General features: G+C 32.7%; 1 protein-coding gene and 1 long non-coding RNA gene across 2 annotated transcripts; both read left to right on the forward strand.

The window, feature by feature from the left end:
- Window positions 1–816: 816 nt before the first annotated feature.
- LOC143082201 (uncharacterized) lies at window positions 817–22,237 on the forward strand. Its single transcript, XR_012980313.1, has 5 exons — window positions 817–915; window positions 17,472–17,743; window positions 18,454–18,553; window positions 19,580–19,775; window positions 21,546–22,237. It is a non-coding gene; the product is annotated as an uncharacterized LOC143082201 (long non-coding RNA).
- Window positions 13,159–16,113, forward strand: LOC143082200 (actin, cytoplasmic-like). Its single transcript, XM_076257782.1, has 2 exons — window positions 13,159–13,409; window positions 14,959–16,113. The coding sequence occupies exons 1-2, from the start codon at window positions 13,284–13,286 to the stop codon at window positions 15,961–15,963; spliced, it is 1,131 nt and encodes a 376-aa protein (XP_076113897.1). The 5' UTR covers window positions 13,159–13,283; the 3' UTR covers window positions 15,964–16,113.
- Window positions 22,238–22,817: the final 580 nt, after the last annotated feature.

The raw sequence follows: 22,817 nt of genomic DNA on the forward strand, positions 1-22,817 counted from the left end.
TGCAAAATCCTGCATTCTAGGCATTTTTAGAGAGTTTGATAATGTTTTGAATTCGGACACTTTTTATATATTTTTTCTTTATTTTAAGACTTTTACTAACACCAAATTTTTAACAACTTTATTTAAATTTACATGTAAGATAATCATCAAAATATCACTGATTTGAGTCTGCTGCCAGAACATAGAACAAGCACATTATCATCAACACAATGATCAATCCAATTCCTTCTCTATCAGCAATTTGGTAGCAGCATCGGTAGTAACAGTTTTGTTTGCAATTCAACAATAACACTCATTTTCGTATCGATTTGAAATAGTTCTTTAACTGGTACTCCTATACTTCACTTACCTGTTGTCATCCATCATCGGACACTTTTTGCAAATTCCATTTATACTGTTAAAATGTGTCACAAATTCCTCCAAAATCAATATAGTTATTTCATATTTTATTATGGGGCCGGATCGACTTAGAGCCGGATCGACGTGGGCCGGATCGACTTTACTTGGGGCCGGATCGGTTTGGGGCCGGAACGACCGGATACCGAATGGAGGAATATTTGGAGTACGAAAGAGTAAAAGATTAAATCATTTTATAAAAACACAGTCATATTAAACATTTTAATATAAAACATTCTAGTACTTTAAATATTATAAAGTTACAATAAAAGTAAAAGACAGATAACTTTGGCATTTGAATAATACAGAATTCTGAAACTATGTATTTTAGATGTAGTTGTGTATTTTATTTAATTGGTGAAATAGTCCTGTCACAGGACTTATGAATGTTATATTTTTATTTATTCAGGATATGGATTAAATACCTTGTCAAATTGTCATATGAGTAGTGCTCAGATTTTGTATATACAGCACTGTGATGCCTCCAGATATGACATCGACCTATGTACCATATACATGGTAAGCATTGTGTTCTATGTTGTCTATTTGTAATGTCTGTGTTGTCTATGTTTTATTTACGTAATTGTCTGTTTATGTGAAGTGTAGTTTATGTGATATATTTATGTTGGTCAGAATTTGTATACTTGGTATACAAATCTATTTATAAAATGGACAACTCATTAAGTGATTTGAGATGTATATAATTTTTATCATTATGAGATACATATGAATTATATTGTATTGGAAAGTTAACTAAAGAGTTATATTTGTGTGCTTAACCACAGGCACTTGTCTCAGAAAAAAAATTCCTATATATACCTTATTATAACACAAGGTACTTAACTTGCATTTTAGAAAAATGTCAGGTGGTGACGAAGTTCCGTTATATGCCGCTTTATAGGCTGTCAACCCCACTAAAACTTGTTATATCGTAAATCTAAATTGATTTTTTTAGAATATGGTTTTGTTTAAAGTTTGACTGGTTAACAAATAGATATTCTAAGTCTAGAAATTTAAATATATGTTTAATGCTTCCTATCCAGGATTCCTGGTTATGTTTGTCCATAGAATGAGATAGATTTATGGCTTCCCTTAGAATAATATTTGAAGGTTCAATATCTTGCATAAGATGGATCCAATATTTTACCATATTCATTATTACATAATACAGTGTAGGGAGTGAACCTAATTCTTCTCTACATGCCATATTTGATGTTTTTATATTAACTCCAAGTGAAAATTTACAAAGCTTAGTATGAATTTTCTCTAGTACAAGATAATCAGTTTCTTTTGATATAAAGTTATCCAAATGTATTTGTTTCTTATGTGGTATATAACCCCAAATTTCAGATCCATACAACAAGATTGGTCGGATTGTATGGTTATAGATGTGTAATAAAGTACTAGGTTTTGGGCTTTCCACTGAAAAGGTCTCTTCCTTAATTTGAAATATGCTTTCATTCCTTTGTTATAAAGTTCTTTCTTTGCTATTTGGAAACTCCCGGATGATGAAAAATTTATACCTAAGTATGTGTAGTTCTGTACACATTCTAAAGTCTGGTTTCCTAATGATATTTTAATATTTTCAAGTCTTCCTGATTTGTTAAATACAAGAACCTACATCAACATACGTAAAGTCAAGAGAGAGTCTGCAAGACATTGACGTCACGGGAAAATTTGTAACTTATTAGACATACCACAAACAACACTTGTTAGGTTTTTTTCACGGTATATTATACAATTTTACTAACTGTATGATAAGTTCTATTCATACGAAAACTAACAGGTTTTTTTTAAAACAATTTTTATAATAAATCATTTACTGCGGACGTGTATTGCCAATTCTTCAGCGGTTTGCAAAATTATTACGATTGACATACTTTGATAGGATTGCTACGGATGATTCCGACAACAAATGTAGGCATGTCATACACCATTGTAAAGATAAATCAATTTAGATTTACGATATAACAAGTTTTAGCGGGGTTGACAGCCTATAAAGCGGCATATAACGGAACTTCGTCACCACCTGACATTTTTCTAAAATGCAAGTTAAGTACCTTGTGTTATAATAAGGTATATAGGAAATTTTTTTCTGAGACAAGTGCCTGTGTGCTTACCGGACTTATTTGAGTATAAAGATATTGAAGGAATAAGTATGAATTGTAGTTATTCCCCTTTGTCCATATGTTACATGTACTGTCTTGTCATATGAATATTTATTATTTGTTATTATATGTTGTAGGGTCTAAATATTGTGTTATAAAAGGAAAAGAACCCTATATCATCGTTTATGTTGTAGTTGCCTGGAAAATACCCCGTTACACTATACTGTATGCCAAATGAAATGCCTTAAAGTTTTCCATACGTTATCATGATAAAGTATTTGTGCACAAACTGTAATAGATATAGACCGAATAATAGGCAAATCCATCATTGTTTTGATAAATTCCTCACCCACTCGAAACGCAAAATATGACACCCGAGAGACGCAAAGTATGACATTCCGAGAGACGCAATGTTGACACCCGGGAGACGAAAATATGACGCCCCGAGAGACGCATTACATTTCGATAAAACTAACTTTAAACACATCAAATTTTGACAAAAAAGCTGGCAATTGGTTAAATTCTACAATAGTAGAATTAGTTTCTATATAAATATTACGGCAACACATCGCCAAAAGTAATTTTTAATCCCAAAACTTGGATAGAAGAAGAAGAAGAAGATATTTTATTTCCAATTATGGGACCCATTTAGTACATAAACATTACATCAATAATTTTCATAATACCATACAAGCAATGAGATAAAAAAAGGTTAATGAGATCTATTTAAGTTCTTAAAGAATATGTAGATAAAGAATCTATGATTTTTTTTTAAAGATACTAATGCATTTTTTTTACGCAAGTGTGGTCGATATAGATAACAAACAAGCAGCCCAAAAAAGAAAAACGAAAAATAGATATCCATGTATAGTACACTGGATAAATTAAACATAAAATAACTAGTCAAAAAGAAAATAGAAGTTAATGTCTATGACTCATCCTGTGTCAACAGCAAATAGGAAAGTATTATGGTTTCCCAAAGGCAGCTGACACCAGGGGGTGATACCTTATGGACCATAGACTTGTAAAATGTGTGTAAATGTCTCTATGAAGTCTCAACATCTGCAACACGGCAAACAATGGATAGGGGTTTGAGAAAATTAAACGGATCACTGGAAACATCTGTTTTTGCTTGCCGGACATAGATTATGGTTCGGTTCCTTCAATACAATACGTTATATTGTGCAAACATTTCTCAAAATAGAATATTGAATACATTTACTTAAATCAATTGCCTTTTTCTCGCTTTAAAACCGCCACCCTGTGTCAAACATAGGTAACACCGTGCATGTGGCGTTAGTAGTATTGTATGTGTTGTGTGACCCCCAAACCTCGGACGCGGACGCGAGCGCTATATTTGGACCTGCGCGCATACACTGACGCTATATTTGGGCGTAAACGCGGACGTCAGAGTTGGACTTGACATCGAGCGGCATACCTAAGGATACCCTCCAAGGTGGACACTATTATTGACGTCACAACCTTGAAAGTGGACGCGAATTATTCTTAGCTAAACGCTTACCCTCTGACACATAAATCTAATAATTTTGAAAAGTTTGTTCAAATAAGTCGGAAAGCAATACTACTGAATGTTTCACGATTGTCATGTTATAAGATAAGAAATCCAAAAACTAAAAAAGAAAACGATAAACATTTTATGTATTCATAAATTATCTTTACACGTGCATCTTTTTTATAGTATAGCCTACTGGATTGAGTGACAGCTTATCTGATTAATATAAATAGTATATCTTGGAAAATTCTTACAGTTGTTATAAGCATATATAAGTAGTTACTTATTTAAGTGGTAGAACTTTCATTGAAGTCCGATCTGTTTCCATGCAAGGTTTGTTCTGGTACGAAGACTTTCCCCAACACCAACACACACAAAATACACATACGCACAAACATAACACAGTAACTTCCAAGTACAAAAAGCGTTTGAACAAAGATTATTTATAAAAATCGAATTTCCCCATAATGACAAAATATTGGGAAAAATAATCAGAGTTATCTTACTTTTATTACAAATTTAAGAGAGTCTAGCAAGCAATTTGTATTTGGAGCATAATTAACGTTAAATCAATTTTCTACTTAACTAAATGTTACTTTATTCAATTATCAGGACTTAATTAGCCAAATCTACTGATTTTGTTCTACATTAAAACACTGTGTGAGCATGTTACATTACTCATGTCTATATCATGGATAGTTTCTAATATATTATACATTTGCAATGATACGGTGCATTTATTCAAATAACGGAAGAACTTATTTAATGTTATACTAGTGTAAAAGGAAATGTTTTATTTTTGACACAAACGAAATGGGTTTGTGGCGTAAATGAAAGATTGTTTTGGCACAATTAAAACACCGATTGACGCAAAAGCAAACCACCAATTAAAACTCTATAGAGCGGATTATAATTTGAATATTTTAACTTCATCATATTTTTCTTTGGTATATTAACATACTGACTTATACAGGGCAAAAACAACGTTCAAAAACATTATTATTTTAATTTAGAGTATATTTGTACTACCAGGACATAGTTTCACCAACATAACAACAGGATACGACTCTAAATCATCAATTTTATCGAGAGGAAACTAAAGGAATTATTTGAAAACAATTATACATTCGAAGTCATGTGTGTGTGAGGTTTTACTATTAATTTATAATAATAATGTGTATTTCCATAGCCTTCAACCAACAAAGTAATGGTAAATCGACCATCATATCTAACATCTGTTTTGAATTTTAATGTGACACATTTCTAGTATTGATATTTTCTGGTAACTATATGTGATCAAATATGGATAAGTTTGAGTTTTTTTTACAAGTAATGATATACTTAGTATCACATATCTCTAGGTTAACGTTTGTCATTTATATATACTGACTGCCACATGCGAGATCCTCTTTTTCATACAAACAGATGTATCTTGTTAAAGAATCTTGATGTTTATATGTCGTGTACAAGTTGCGATTTTGTACAGGTTATAACGTACAAAAATATTGTACATGTTATAACTTGTATAATGCAAAAATACAAGTTATAACATGTACAAAAGTACCTCATACCTGTAAAAAATATTGCTTAAAAATGGTTTTAACTTGTTCAAAATTTAAGATAAATCTTAATGAAGTAAAATATACATTTAAATTCACCAATGCATAAAGAACAACAATAAATAGGCCAGAACGTGTCTTTTTTGTAGAGGACAATGCTCACAAAGTTTCAGAAATATATGCTTCATGACTTATGTTGGCAAAATGTGTTTTCATGTAAAAAGTAAGATTGCAAAAATACTGAACTTAGAGGAAAATCAATTCGGAAAGACCATAATCACATGGCAAAATCAAATAACAAAACGTACCAAAAACGAATGAACAAGAACTGTCATATTCCTGACTTAGTACAGGCATTTTCAAATGTAGAAAATGGTGGATTAAACCTGGTTTTATAGCGCGAACCCTCTCACTTTGATGACAGTCTCGTCAAATTCCGTTATATTTACATTGATGCGTAAACTAAACAGACACAATAAATAAAATAGTCAAAAGATGGGTACATCAGTCATCATCGTATAACAATTTTAAAAGGGACAATTTAACAGAACACAAAAACATCTATCAACAAACACATTCATTGATTTGTTTGTCGGACGTCAGAATTTTTTTTATACGTCACATAAATTTGTCGTTCAATGTGCATGCACACAATTTTAAAATTTACATAGGCAATGTTAGCATGTAGGGTTAATAAATCAAAAGTATGTAAGAATACATATCATTACAAACCTGCTCGTGCATTTTTCATTGTTATTCAACGCAAATTTATTTTCTAAGATACCTGGAACGATCCTATTTCACAAAGGATTTCTATTGTCTACTTATTGTACCTCGAACTTATTTACCCGATGTAGGTTTTTAAGTTGAGGTTCAATTCTATCAAAGTTAATCGGGCATGACTAATTAGATACGCCCTCTTAAAATCAGGGGGTCCGAAATAGGATTGGGAAAAAACACCCAGCAAAATACCTTAATTTACAATATCAAGAATTTGTTTGATTCAAAGTGCTTTTTGTTGCTTAAATATCTTCAATCAATAATCAGGCGGTATTTTGTGGAAATGAATAACCTGTCCCGAACCGGGAGATGTTGGTTGCAATAGGAATCAATTTATAAAAAGGTCCATATCTCATTTACTTATAGTGGCCGTTATTGATTGTAAATTGATGACGTTTTGTTTATGGCATTCGTCTACCGTAGAGACAACAGAGGGAAGGAGGGCTTAACTTACGAGTTTAATCATAATGGTTAAATCTATTCTATTACGGCATACGTTTTACCTCTAGCGAATGCTCTGCCTTATTGTAAAAAGTGCCACTCTAAATTTGTAAACATTTGCTTCAAAATTGATCCACTTTGAATCTAGTCGTGAATATGCATGACATATTTGTCACTGGACACAAAGGAGCAATAAATAAACCAGCTTCATTTAGTGATTTATAATCATTTGTCATCAGTTGATTATAGTCTCAAACAGTTTTCCAATTTTTATATATTTCATTTTTATTTACATTTGAATTTTTATGCGTAAATCTTAGCATTTCTTCCATCATTTTTCTCTAGGCATTTCATCTTTTTTTTTTAATTAAATAAAAACGTTGTCGTAGAACACATCAGGGGTTACATTGTATAATTTCCAGCAAAACTAATAGGGGAGGAACTAGAACAGAAAAACAGTCTTCATTGAGTGGCAATAACTCATATATTGAAGCGTACAATGACGGCTGTCTCGTCTAGGAGTGGCAATAGCTCATACATTGAAGCGTACAATGACGGCTGTCTCGTCTAGGTGACAACATTTGCTGTTTCAAGTTTATTTATATCTCAGACTGGTATAATAGTTGTCATTTTATAAACGCAACAAAAAAAATGATAAAAAAGGTTGACAACAATTTATAAAAAAGATTCAACTTATTTTGAGCGTTTCATTTTTTTTATATTGTCTTGCTGATCGGTTTTGTTATTTTTTTTTTTTCATCTACTATTGTTCTAGCAAAAGTCACAGAAAATGTTGTTAAAAACAGCCATGCGACTTATTTAAAAAGATTAAGCTGATTTTTCTTGTTGTTTACACATTTCAATCATTCAACTAGTGCGTAGATCGTCTTTCCCTTTAATGTTTTTTTAAGGTAAAGATAGCGTGGAATTCTCACTGCACAAGGCATCTGATATTCATTCCTATTATATTCTGATCGGACAAAGCTACGTATTTATATAACCAATAAGCCAAACGAACGCACCCATTTAGCAAGGGTATGGTGTGGGACGGGAGAGGTCTAGAGATGTCAATATTTCTATACCCAAGCGAATTAGGTTTGGAATAAAAGGAGATAAAGGCATACATTTATGCGACAGCAACCCAAAGACACAGATAAATAAAAATATTTAAAGTCAACATTCGGTCTTTTTTTATAGAACATTCCGTATACAGATTAATATTCTCAAAACCTACCCATGACTAAATAATAGTTATACGGAGTAAATTGAATAATATTTTCCGTCAAATATTATATATCCGAAAAGGCACATTTGATTAAATATTATATACCGTCAAAGATAATAATCCCAACAATCACAAGTGTTTGAAAAATTTCACCTGCCATTTTTTTAATTTTGATTGGTGAAAATTTAAGACTTTTTAATATATATTCCAGTAAAAGAAAAACACTTCACTGTATAATAAAACGGTAAAATAAATAATGATAATGGATGACGACCAGCGGCAAATAAAATTAATATTCAGGACGATTACGTGTAAATATAATAAAAGTATTAATCCCGTTTTTTTACTAGACTGACAAGCTGAGTCGGGTTTTTTTTTATCGTGTAAGTTCACAAGATATTTGTTGGCAGGAAGAAAAGTCACCTGACCCGGACACATTTCCGGCTCTGAGCCGGCCAGTCTGTGCTCTTACTCTATGATGCCACGTGTTCAGCGTTGAAATAGAATACCAATTTAATTAACGTCTTTGTTTGACCCGTTCGGGATTCGAACAAATTTAATGACCTCCCGCTCTCGAGGCGAACGCCCCCACACGAGACCAACCAGGAGAGCGGTAGTGATCGGTGGTACAGAATATCATACCAAAAACTAAAGTACAATACACAATACAGTATTACAGAATTCTCACAGTTACTAAAGCGAGTCAAACGTATCTAACCTAAATTGGATGCGTGAAATGATATTGTAAACTACACGTAAACATGGATGATTGACTTCAGGGTAGATTTTATGGATCAAATTAAAAACTCTTGCACCTATTATTTGAGTGGTTCAAATTTTGCCTGCTGTTTCAAGTCTTAATTTCTGTACTTATTCAATATACCCTCATTATCTAGTGGTATTTTAAAGTTTCACGTCCAACCTCATTGTCGACCTCCTATTGTACGACTTACCTATTGTATTTAAAATTTATGTGTTATAGTCATTAACAGGCATGAAATATTTGCTACTGGACGTAAAGCAAACCACAATCAATCAATTTAATTAATTTTTCTGGTACAGTACTAGTACTTAGCACACAAAGACAATGTCTTGTAAAATGTTATAATTTCCATTTAAATTTTTATGTTGTTTTCTTTTTTTTTTTTGGGGGGGGGGGGGGGTCTCTTCAGTTTATCACATAACTGACTGCTTATTCAAAAGTTTAAAATAGTTTTTTATTATTGTTCTTATCTAATAATTTAATTTTGGATGTAACGCATCTTCTGATTGGCTGAGGTTATTTTGTTATGAGCCCATAGACATAATTTAGTCATGTGACCGTGACGTCATCAACGTTTTTTCATGGTTTTCTACGGTTTAAAATGGATTTTAGAATTAAATTATAAGAAATGCCTGTAATATTTTTTCTGTCTATTTGAAATAACATAAAAAATGTGGTGCACACTGCTAAATGACCCGCTACGCGCGTTATTCAGTGTGCACTTTTTTTAATGTTATTTCTTCATAGACAGAAAAAATATTACAGTCATTCCTTAAATGTTTAAATACGATTTATAACATATGATTTTGTTTTTGTCAGGCAAGGATAAAACAAAGAAAGATAAATATTTTTTCAGGTGTTTTTGCTTCATTTAGACATGAAAAGGGAATACCGGACGACTAAATTAAAGTGTTTGTTTTCATAAAATATATTGAACTTGCAAGCATATCTCACCCAACACGTTTTGATCGGGACAGTGAAACCTTGTTTAATACGGTTTTAATCATTGAAGTTTGCATGCATAGTTCTTATTTAAAAAAAAACACAAAAAATAAAGCAAGATCTATTAATTAATTGGACTGAAAAGACAAAACTTATTATTTTGCATTCGTATGTATCTTAATGTAGGAAAATTACCAAATCAGAAACAAAAGGAACATTTACCGGATGATTATTGTGAAGGACCGCATGCAATCCTTAGGACTGTCCGATTAGAAGTTCTTAAACAAGCTGTTTAAAAAGCTAATTGTTGGAAGAGTTTACTTACTGTTTTCTAAGGTCTGATCTTAACGATTCTATTTCATGATTACTGATAGATCAAAAACATCAAGTATATATAGCATGAAGTTGTTGGGCCTAATATTCATTGGTCAGTTATAAATTAGGCTTGTATGGGGGTTTTGATTGCCTGATTTATTAAATAAGAAATCGTTATTTTGAAAAGTTGGCTAAAAAATATAAATTTAACCCCTAATTTGTAAAACTATCATTTGGTGTTATTTAGATGCTATTTTTTTTTGTTATCATAAATAAATAATTATATGATTTAATGCCGTTAAATCGGTCCGTGTTCATGTCAATTTGGTACTGTTTAACTATCATTAAAGTTTAACATATTTGGACTCGTCCAGTTGAGGGGAATTAGGTTTCTGCAAGTGCTTTTTATGTACTTTTCTTATATTTTTGACGGTTTGTAAGGCAGTAAAAGTTCAATGATTAAGTTAATATTGACATTAAAAGACCTCCTCACAAAAAGGGCTGTTTAAATCCCCTCGCCCTTCGGGCTCGGGGATCTGAACACCCTTTTTGCTCGGAGGTCTTTTAATATCAATATTAACTTATCATTGAACTTTTACTATTACGAAATAGACCGAGATTGAAAATAGTCCAAAAGTTGTATATAGAATTTATAAGAATCCACAAATAGTTAATTCCACTATCAGTCATCATCGTATAACAATTTTAAAAGGAACAATTTAACAGAAAACAACATCTACCTACAAACACATTCATTGAATTGAGTGTCTGACGTCAGAAAATTTTATACGTCACATAAATTTGTCGTTCAATGTGAATACACTCATTTTTAAAATTTACATAGGCAATGTTAGCATATAGGGTTAAAAATCAAAAGTATGTAAGAATAAATTTCAGAAATAGACCGAGATTGAAAATAGTCGAAAAGTTATATACAGAATTTATAAGAGTCCACAAATAGTAAATTCCACTACGCGATTGAATGATTTTGACGTTTATGGTTAATTGTATGTTTTATGCAGTCCATCATGGCTTAAATAAGTGTGAAACTATTTACTAAAACCTTGCATTCCCTCAATGACAATTACATTAGATACTAGTAACTAAATTCTTCCAAAAATTTAAAGAACGATGCCTAATAATGTTTGGTAATACTCCTCCCTCTTGTTTTATAGCATGAAAAGACTAAATCAATGTCTTATATGCTTACTCTGTAAAAGCAAGAGAGAGCTTAAATAGTTTTCATTGGACCACGCTTCATTGTCAATATCTTTGGATCTACTCTTCAACATTTTCGGCCTTCAGCATGACTTATGTAAATTTATAACTCATTTTATTTTTAAACTATAAGATCATTGCAAGAGGCGAATGTCATTTTGATGTTTTAAATATATATCCTCTACTTTGAGAGCATTTTTTTGTGGCCTTTGGATGTTGTGTGCTCCATGGGTGGGTTGTTGTCTTTTAAACACATACCCCATTTCCATTGCCAATTGTCTTTGTAGACACATCTATCCTGGCTATCCTCTTATGTCTTTTAGTTTCAACTAGAATGAAAGTATTTTACTACGCCTTTAAAGTGGACACTCACAATTATAATTCATCAAATAAAGATATGTCCATAGATATAGTCATTAGAGGATCATAAGACATGTCCTAAGATATATCTTATGACAGGTCTTAAGAATACTTCGTAATACCGACCCCTGGATATTAACTGTATCAAAAAAGGACAAAACACACTAACAAAGTTACGTGAAGGAATAATAAAACAGTTATAAAAATATCATTGAGGTAAATATCCTTATTTTTCGATTTTGTACAAGTTAAAACCATTTTTAAGCAATATTTTGTACAGGTTATAACATGTACGTGGTACTTTTGTACATGTTATAACTTGCATTTTTGCATTATACAAGTTATAACCTGTACAAAATCGCAACTTGTACACGACATATAGATTAAGAAGAAAAATAACATTGATGTATTAAAAAGATTTCAAAATGTGATACGGAAATTATACGTTCTTTTGTTTAAACCTTTAAAATATATGTTTACTATGTCCTTATCTCAGTAAATACAATCTTGCATCTAATTTTAAATATCGTATTTCATGTATATTTTCCTTATGTATTATACCCATTATTTTCAAATTACCACGTTGCAATTTGTCGAGGCTCATCTCCAGTAAATAAGGTTGTAGCTTCGCTGGCGGTTGAGTTAAAACCAAAGACTTGATAATTAACTGAAACTATTTACTTATAGCTAATTCGTCTTTTCTTTTCTAAATGTTTATTGATCAGATATCTGATGTTATAATTTTATCACAAGAAACACGATATGTTCTCTCTGATATGATATCTAGGGAAAACGAAACGTTAAATTTGCACACTTAAACAAAGTCCAACTGTGTTTTTCTTTAACGTAAATAAAGCAATAACAAGTATTATCGCTATTTTGTGCATTTTTCCTTTGATCCATTTTTGTGATAATTTTTCATATTATGCTACTCGGTTGAGATGGAAAATTATTGCTAGAAACATAGGAGCCACGTGGCGTTGCTAATGAAATTGACATGGAATTGACAACCTTGTCATAGATAAAATAGCGATAAACAGATTATCATTGGTCATCTCAACTCGAAGATTAATGACAATCAATCTCGTTGAGATAACCAACGATAATCTATAAAAGAATATAAAGAATTTAGAGAGAATTGATCGAAACGAACCGGATTTTAAAAGGAAAAAATGCTTGGTTGATTTGTGTAACCATATATCCGTAAACTATACATGGTATATCACTTCTTTGTACAGCAATCAAAACATTGTCTCATATTAATATGTAACAATGCGTGCACCTTCATCATACAAATGTTTACAAAAAGCACCATAATCATATTTCTAAAGTTTGCAGAAGAAAAACTTATTTCTGATTTTACAACAAATAAAGATATAATACCTAAGTGTAAGATTATTATGCATATTTTTAAAATAGATAAATATATGCTTCAAAGAGCATGACGTTTAAACCAGCGTATAAACTAAAAGCTTTTGCTTTATATATCTGCTAATAATAACATTCATATCTTATCGCCATATATGGTAACATATCGCTTTCGTAAAAAGGTACAAAGAAGAGGAAGACCGGTTAATAAAACTAATGTGAATTTTAAAGTCTTCCCAGTCAATTGTTGTGACAGTAATAGAAAGGTTGTTACAAGGTAAAACATAAATCTAAAATGGACGATGAAGACGTAGCCGCTTTGGTAATTGACAATGGATCAGGAATGTGTAAGGCTGGATTTGCTGGAGATGATGCTCCAAGAGCTGTATTTCCATCAATTGTTGGAAGACCCAGACATCAGGTTTGTTAATAATTAAAGTTTTTAACAAACTATACAACGTATCGCTATTTAGTCCAATCCAAAAAAAATCTACTTTACTTAGACAACTTCCTGGTTTGGTCAATTTGAAAAAAAAACCAGAGGTCATCAGTAAAAGCTGAGGGAATCATTTTGGAACTTTGATACACAAAGTAAGACCCCTTTTTTTGGCCCCAAAATATAGCAGTTTTACAAAATTGTTAAAATGTAAACTTTCAGATATTTATTGGAAAGAAGAATGCTTCTGCTACATGAATATGGGCTGTTTTTGACAATACAATGCACATATATCGGGTACTAGCATCATTATTAAAGTCATGCTAAATTACTGAAATCTTCACTATTATAGCACTTTAATTAAATTTTAGACGGTTTCCGTCTTAAATGAAAGCGGCCGCATTTGTGTTCATTCTTAATATTGAAATATAAGTTGTGTTTGATGATAATACATAACATATATAAAGATTGAGAATGAACACGGATGCGGCCACTTTCATTTTTGACAAAAACCATCTGAAAAGTGACATTTTTATTTTTTTGCATATTTGATAGATTTTTCATATTTAAGCTTGAATCCGAGGGTTTTTAATGACTGAATCAGTTAAAATCTTTCACACAAACTAATTGAATCAACTGAAAAAGACACTTAAGTGTTTAAAAAGTATCCTAAATTTTTTGTCAGATGAACCTAAACTTTGTTGCCAAAATTGTTTAAACAGGGCCTCAGATAGCTTCAACTTTATGAAAAATGATGTGTAATTTTAGAACTAATTTTGGGATCTCAATACTCTTCAACTTTGTACTTGTTTGGACTAATAACTATTTTGACCTAAGCGTCACTGATGAGTCTGATATAGACGAAACGCTCGTCTGACGTATTAAATCATAATCCTGGTACCTTTGATAACTATTTATAAAGATTCGGATGGTAATCAGGTGTTTTGAGTAAACCTTGTCTATTTTTATTCATACAAATTGCCTTGTTATACAATGAAATGCAAAATTATGTTGTGTTTTTGTTTTAAATTCATTCAAACCCATATATTTCAAATTCTGCTTCTCATCATCGTCACAAAGTGACAAGACTATTGAAGAAAAAGTGTTTTGTACCGTACAGGTTGCCGGTACACTTTGCCGGAACCATTAATTGGTGATGATTTACACCTCAGTGACTTAAGTCACGCCTACGTATGTACATTAGTACTTTATAAGTTAATATTACAATCGTATCAAATTGTACGACGCACCTTGAAAGCACTCCAAGTCTTCAAGATCGACCATTTCGCTTTTGAAAGCACACCATTCGGTGTATATTAATATGCATGTCGAAAAACTACCCAAAATTAACGTACTATTTACATTCTCACCGTTACAAAATGAACAGAAAGTTGGAATTTGTATGTCCTTCTGATATATATTTTTTATACTAGTAGATCAATGTTTGAAATTATATTTAAGGGGTAAATAGGCGGATAACATTTGTTTGATTAATATACAAATTATATTCACATGGCCGTTTTGTGGTTTTCAGGGTGTAATGGTTGGTATGGGACAAAAAGACAGCTATGTTGGGGATGAGGCCCAAAGCAAAAGAGGAATCCTTACTCTGAAATACCCTATTGAACATGGGATTGTCACAAACTGGGACGATATGGAGAAAATATGGCATCACACTTTCTATAATGAACTTCGTGTTGCCCCAGAAGAACATCCAGTTTTACTGACAGAGGCTCCCCTCAACCCTAAAGCCAACAGAGAAAAGATGACCCAGATTATGTTCGAAACCTTTAACTCCCCAGCTATGTATGTTGCTATTCAGGCCGTTTTGTCTTTATATGCTTCTGGTCGTACAACTGGTATTGTGATGGACTCTGGTGACGGTGTATCCCATACAGTACCCATCTATGAAGGTTATGCCCTTCCCCACGCTATTATGAGGTTGGATCTTGCTGGACGTGACCTAACAGACTATCTGATGAAAATTCTAACTGAACGTGGATATTCATTTACAACCACAGCCGAAAGAGAAATCGTTAGAGACATAAAAGAAAAATTGTGCTATATGGCATTAGACTTTGAACAAGAAATGCAAACAGCCGCTTCATCGTCATCATTAGAGAAAAGCTACGAATTACCTGACGGACAGGTTATCACAATCGGCAATGAAAGATTCAGATGTCCAGAGGCAATGTTACAACCATCTTTCTTGGGCATGGAATCCGCAGGTTTGCATGAAACGACATACAATAGTATCATGAAATGTGATGTTGATATTCGTAAAGACTTGTATGCCAATACTGTCCTCTCTGGGGGTTCAACAATGTTTCCCGGAATAGCTGACCGTATGCAAAAAGAAATAACAGCACTTGCTCCACCAACAATGAAAATCAAAATTATTGCTCCACCAGAAAGGAAATATTCCGTATGGATTGGTGGTTCTATCTTAGCTTCACTCTCAACCTTCCAACAGATGTGGATCAGCAAACAAGAATACGACGAATCCGGTCCATCCATCGTCCACAGAAAATGCTTTTAGATTGAAAATATCTTGCTCCGAACTACTATTAACTGTTATAATACAGATTTGCCTTGATCTAATTCTTTTGCATCATTCTGAAATTTCAATTTTTGATTACTATTTCAATAAAGTATCCTAAACACAATAAAATCGTTAATATACATTTAATATGTGTTTTAATATAAGGGTTGTTGTTTGGATTTAAAAAAAACTCATATGAGATACAAGGCGTATAATTTTGCGTGTCACACGTCCATTTCGTCTACGTAAGACTCATCAGTTACGCTCGAACAAAAACGGTTCGAACCATACAGTTTCTTTAAGAATAAAACGAATGATTTGAATTTGCATTTCTCAATACTTTTTCCGTACCTCAGTTCAAATAGTTATGTCATGTCAAACGTAATGATATTTCCTATTGTATACAAATCGTCCCTTCTCGTTATTGGCTTTGTCGATTGACAAAACAACGGATGTCTCATACCAAGTAATATATGACTAGCGTCCTGTTATGGCGCATATAATCCTTTTTGTTGGAGATTTTAATGTTGGTAGTTCGTTGACTGTTGGTCAAATTTGCCTTTTCTTCACTTGACGTCAATCTACATATCCAGTGATATAAAAAAGAAGATGTGGTATGATTGCCAATGAGACAACTATCCACAAAAGACCAAAATGACACAGAATTTAACAACTATAGGTCACCTTACGGCCTTCAACAATGAGCAAAGCCCATACCGCATAGTCAGCTATAAGAGGCCCCGATTAGACAATGTAAAACAATTCAAACGAGAAAACTAACGGCCTTATTTATGTAAAAAAATGAACGAAAAACAAATATGTTACACATAAACAAACGACAACCACTGAATTACAGGCTCCTGACTTGGGACAGGCACATACATAAATAATGTGGCGGGGTTAAACATGTTAGCGGGATCCCAACCCTCCCCCTAACCTGGGACAGTGGTATAACAGTACAACATAAGAACGAACTATAAAAATCAGTTGATAAAGGCTTAACTCATCAGATGGACAAAAATATGGTTATTTTATTCTCCTTAACTTGGACTCGTCTCTAACATATGATTTCTGATCAGATTTGATTGCAAGACCAATCAATTGTCATTTAATAACGATTTTGTATAATGAAAGTCCAAAATGCAGTGTATGTAGTTTTAATCGTGGTATTTTCTACGGATGCAACAAGTGGAGCAAGGCCTTCTTATCCGTCTGTATCAACCCATGTCATCACTTGTTTTGCTAAGGTTTATTCTTGCACTGTGTTTTGTATACAGTGTTTTGTCTTTTGACATGTTATTGTAAGTTTGTAGGTTGCACTTTGTAAATCACGTGTGATTTGCAAGTCACGCCTCTTTTGGGGAGAAATTGAATGTGCATAAAATACTGCTACTGTTTACATAGTTGTTGCCATGGATGCAAAGTAATTCTTTTTTAATTAAGACTTGATTGGAGAATTAAATGGATATAAATAAAAATGTCTATTTATTTAACTTATTTTTCAGGAGGACTGGAAGACATTTGGGTGTTGAGTCAAATTTAATGGAAAAATTCAGTGCGAACCTGCAATGTTTATAAATGGAGGGCAGTAAAACTTGAAAATATGCCGCACAGCTATATGTTTTTATTAGTGCAAAAAAAAGTAGTGCATGTCTCCTTTCCAGGGAAATATAACATTCTCCTCAAAACTTCCTGAATGAAGAGTGACTGCATATGCAATTTAGGCAGTTCCTATGGAAAACTGCATTGCTGGTTTTACACAAGTGCAACCTATAAGGTAAATAATGGGAATTCACCCCTCAGCCTCCCTGGGATCCCAATTTCGGACCCCTTTTGGGTTTTCATTTTACAGAAACAACATGGAATCATTTTGGAATGCATTGGCTTTAGCTTTGTCTAAGAAAAGTGAAAAAAATTATGGAAATTATGACTGTACAGTGTGGGTTGGAGCTTTGGAGCATGGGGTCTATGGGAAAAAAGTTATGAATTGGCCTGATGGCACTAGAACTCTTGAAAGAGCTCACAGATTATCTTATATGCTAGATAAAAGAATATTAAAAGAAAATCTTCCCCGTTTCTCTCCAAACGGCGATCCTTTAGATATTTCACACCTTTGCCATAACTCCAAATGTATTAAACCGGAGCACCTGATTTTAGAGTCGCACAGTATAAACATAGAGAGAATTTTCTGTAGACGGACAAAACAGTGTACAAATAATCATTTACCGTGTTGTCTTATCTGATGCAGGTAATTTATTTATTTTTAACATGTCTTGATCGGAGTTTTTTGGCAAACGAATACTCTTGAGGCTGTTTTGCGGCCAGCCGTTTTGTCGGTAAAAGTTTGTTTTTCTCATAGTCTTTTTCCTCTTGATACTCATCATATATTTTATATAGTTCATGCTTTTTTGAGCATCTCTGATCTGTGTACTGCTTTGACTGCTTATATAATTTATGTTTTTCATTGTGTTGTTGAATATTTTTCAGACCTCTGGCAGCACGACTTCCTGGTTCGATGGGAACCCCAGCCGCTTTACAGAGTTTAACGATGGATTCTCCAGGGCCATTATTTACATTGTGTATAGCTGTATGTACCCTTCCTTTATAGTTTCTGGTAAATGTTACATTGCTAGGTACAGTTGCACGTATTGCACGGTTAGTTGCTTCAGCTTTTTGTGTGTTAGTGTTTTTGCATGTACGGTTTAGCATGGTAGGTCCAAGGCGATATTTTACGCATTCACGTAACAATGCTGCTGTGTTCTCTGATTTATTTAATTTAAAGTTATTTTTCAGATAAGCTGATTTTTCAGTCCACGTCTTCAAACTGTTCCTATTTGAACAAACAAGGGAATATTTTGTACACCTGTTATGATCACCCTGATAGCAAGAAACTATAGCATGACATGCATATGATAGGTGACTTTTACCCGTACAGAGTCCATATTGAATTTATCAAAGGCAGCATTGTACTCTGCCTGACAACGTGCTGCCATATCTAATGCAAACCTTTTTAGCATTTTATCTTTCTCTGAAACTAATCGTGCCGGCATTATTTCCTTCAGACCTGACATTTTGTTAATAAAATTTCTATGATTTGCGGAGACATGTCTTGTATCTAGAAAATGAATTGGCTGAGTATTGGTTGTACCAGCTTTAAAAAGAGACTCTGCAGCTCTAAATGCACTGCTGTCAGGGTCAGTGGTAATTTCTTGAACTTCCAGACCATCATTTTTCAGGTCTAACAAGCAGTCTTTAGCCCATCGCTCCTCACTGCCTATGCTGTCATGCATTTCAATGTTTGCGGAACAGTGACCTTTGTGAGATTTAACTTTTGTTTTTGTTTTATGTTCACTCTTATTTGAGCAAAGCTTAGACACTTGTCTTGTGCTTACAATACTGTGCTTATAAGTATTATTTTCTAACATGTTATATGTACATTGGGTAGCTGGTTGAAATGGTGTTTTACCCATTCCGGAATAAATAGGGTTATTATACATTCCGTCGGCCTGAATGTTAATAATATTAGGATTATCACCTCTTAATATGTTTATTTCCTTAATTAATTTTCTTTTCTGAACCAAATCCTTTTGATTGTACTCTTCTATAATTTCAGAAACAACATTAGCACTGTGTTGCATACTTGAAGTGGAAGGAGCTGGTATATTAGAACCAAGAAATAATTTCTGTAGACCAGTTGTGCTGATAGCTATATGATTAAGTGCGACTTGTATGGATAGATTAATAGCTGCTGTTCGACGACCACGTTTCTTAGCGATCACCTCATTGTAAAGGTTGAACATTTTTGAATGGTAAGAACACTCATTGCAGCTTGCCTTTTCCCTCCAGGCAGCCCCTCTTTGCTGCTCTGCACTTAAATCCCATGATATGAACCCTGTACACATAGGGGATATTTGTCTGTGTTCTATGAAAACCTCATTCCACATCTGTTCAAGTTCATTGATCCGAAGGAGTCGAAAACTATTTTTCTCTGACCTGAAGTTGAAAAATGTTGCCAAAATTGAAGTGAATTAGTTTTTTTATTTGTTAAACTAAGTTTGGAAAATGTGAAAATAATTTTATTTTGAATTACCTCCCTTACAATAGTGTTTTCTTTAAATAAGCTTTTTGATCAAATATACTCTCAAAAGTGCATATTTTTTTCTTTGCCTGTGTTTTTATATATATTATATATAAAAACCATGCACTATTTAGCTCTTGAAAATATATATAGGACTAGAAATTTTAAAATAAGTATAATCCTAGCTTGCATTTTCTTCAGATGTCACATTTAAAGAATTGGCATATAAGACACATGCCTTTTTCTTCATAGTTGTTTATAAATGGCTTTTTTAAGCAAGTTTAATTATTTTTGAAAGCTTAATAACAAAAAAAGTATTCTTACCCTGTTTTTGTTTCATTTTCAGCACATTTTTCAACTTCTGTTTTTGTCGGAGGCTTCGGCCTTAGAAAGCGAGCTGACTTTGTAGAGGCAGGAATTAGTTGAACATTCTTTTTATGAACAGATTTAGTCACTAAGTCATACAAGTCTTTTGGTAGTCTCACAAATTTGCCTTTTTCAGCAGGTAAAGTCTTATTTCTGTATTTTTTCCCCTTATTATATGGCTTGTTTCCTTTCTGAAATGTGTATTTCCTTAGACGCCATGGGATTAGACCCATTGTTATTGTAAGAATTGTTTGAAATGCACTTTATTCCAGTATTTTAATATTTAAACATCAAATATAGGACCTTACAACTAAACAATCATGAATGACTAAGTTTTTTGTTTATATCTGATGGAACTGAAGGTGACCCCAGATGTAAGATTTTTTATATAAATCATATAAAAATCATCATGATGGCTAATCTCATTATTTTGTAATTTGACAAGTTCATATAATTTGACCTCTCTTCATTTAATTTTTTTATCAGTGCTGACAGGCTTGTGTGCTATAACATAAACAGAAAGTAAAGATAAGGTGTATGTTTTTGTTATAGGGATAGTTTTTTGAAGCTTGTATGACAACTTTTTATGCATTTTATGGTATAGTACATAAAGAAGACAAAAATTCAACAAAATAAACAGATTGTAGTAAAACTAACCATGATTCAAATAGCTATTACACAAAGGCACAAGAAAAACACAAATATATAATGAGTTTATTAAGTAGACAAAAAAAATAATAATTTGAATAAAAAAAAAAAAATAGTGAACAGGAAAAAAACACATCTTGCCGCAAACAGGGTATAGTTACTAGAAGTACTATAAAAATACAATAATGAAAAAACTACCATTGTAACTTATTATTTTCTATTACTTACATAAATAACAACAAGAATATAAGAATATTTTGATACTAAAAGGGGTTTGAAAGTACAGTATAGGTTGCACTTTGTAAATCACGTGTGTGTGATTTGCAAGTCACGCCTCTTTTGGGGAGAAATTGAATGTGCATAAAATACTGCTACTGTTTACATAGTTGTTGCCATGGATGCAAAGTAATTTTTTTTTAATTAAGACTTGATTGGAGAATTAAATGGATATAAATAAAAATGTCTATTTATTTAACTTATTTTTCAGGAGGACTGGAAGACATTTGGGTGTTGAGTCAAATTTAATGGAAAAATTCAGTGCGAACCTGCAATGTTTATAAATGGAGGGCAGTAAAACTTGAAAATATGCCGCACAGCTATATGTTTTTATTAGTGCAAAAAAAAGTAGTGCATGTCTCCTTTCCAGGGAAATATAACATTCTCCTCAAAACTTCCTGAATGAAGAGTGACTGCATATGCAATTTAGGCAGTTCCTATGGAAAACTGCATTGCTGGTTTTACACAAGTGCAACCTGTAATCGACTAATGAGTTTGAATTATCTTTTGCCTCTGTTTCTAAAATTGAATGAAAAGTAAATAGCACACTGCCTATTGCAGGCTGCATGTTGTGTAAATATTTTATTTTTGTACTGATCATAGATAATACAAAATTCGATTTCTAGTAATTCAAATGATTAAATAATTTTTTTTTGTAATGAACTATGAGTAGATAGTACTTTTTGTTTTGATATTGAATCAATTAAGAAATATCCTGCAGTCTTGGTAGAAGCTGCTACCATGCGATTGACTCGAATAACCACTAAGTTTTTCAGATAAAAAAAGTAGAAACAAATATTTTGTTATTTATTTAGCGATGATTAGCTTATTAGTAAATTCCCGTTCATTTAGTAGCATTTGCGGTCAAATAAAGGCAACAGAAGTATACCGGTGTTCAAAAGTAATGTTAGGCAATAGGACTGGTAGAAACCTCTGGGGCAGTATCTCCACCAGGAAATATTCCAATCTGGTGGTGATAAATACAGGCAACAGTAGTGTACACGATTGAGTAAAACTATATACTACATTTGAGGATAGGTGCATCAAAAAGTGATCGTCGTTTGAAATGCTTGCCCAACACAACACGCCTTTCAATACTCAATAACATCACTTATGTTAGGTGATAGTAATTATCGATGTTAAATTTAGAAGTGAAAAGGAAGAGACAAATCAAGGTAACTCACTAAAAACTGAATCACAAGAAATCTAAATGGAGAATGACTGGTTGCGTCACCTGTTTGCATGCATCACTAACAATGCTAAACAAATGTATTCAAAGTGTTACACTCGGAAACACCGTGGACAATTTACAGTTCAGATTGCTTTAGAGCTAAGACCGCGAAAACGATGTATTCGATTCTAAGATACAGAATTACGAAATTATTTGTAAATATAAAGATCAGACAAAGATTTGTGTATCTGCAGATCTAAAATCGTGAAGCATTTCAAGGTTGGTTGAGATGGTGGCCATTTTATTTTGTTT

Source organism: Mytilus galloprovincialis, chromosome 7 (assembly GCF_965363235.1).
Source record: "Mytilus galloprovincialis chromosome 7, xbMytGall1.hap1.1, whole genome shotgun sequence".
NCBI classification, from domain to species: domain Eukaryota; kingdom Metazoa; phylum Mollusca; class Bivalvia; order Mytilida; family Mytilidae; genus Mytilus; species Mytilus galloprovincialis.

What these genes read in the sequence shown, in the direction of transcription:
- LOC143082200 (XM_076257782.1), top strand. Translation starts at nt 13,284, where the DNA reads ATGGACGATGAAGACGTAGCCGCTTTGGTAATTGACAATGGATCAGGA. An exon ending in TTGGAAGACCCAGACATCAG is followed by an intron (nt 13,410 to 14,958) that starts GTTTGTTAATAA and finishes TGTGGTTTTCAG; the next exon opens with GGTGTAATGGTTGGTATGGG.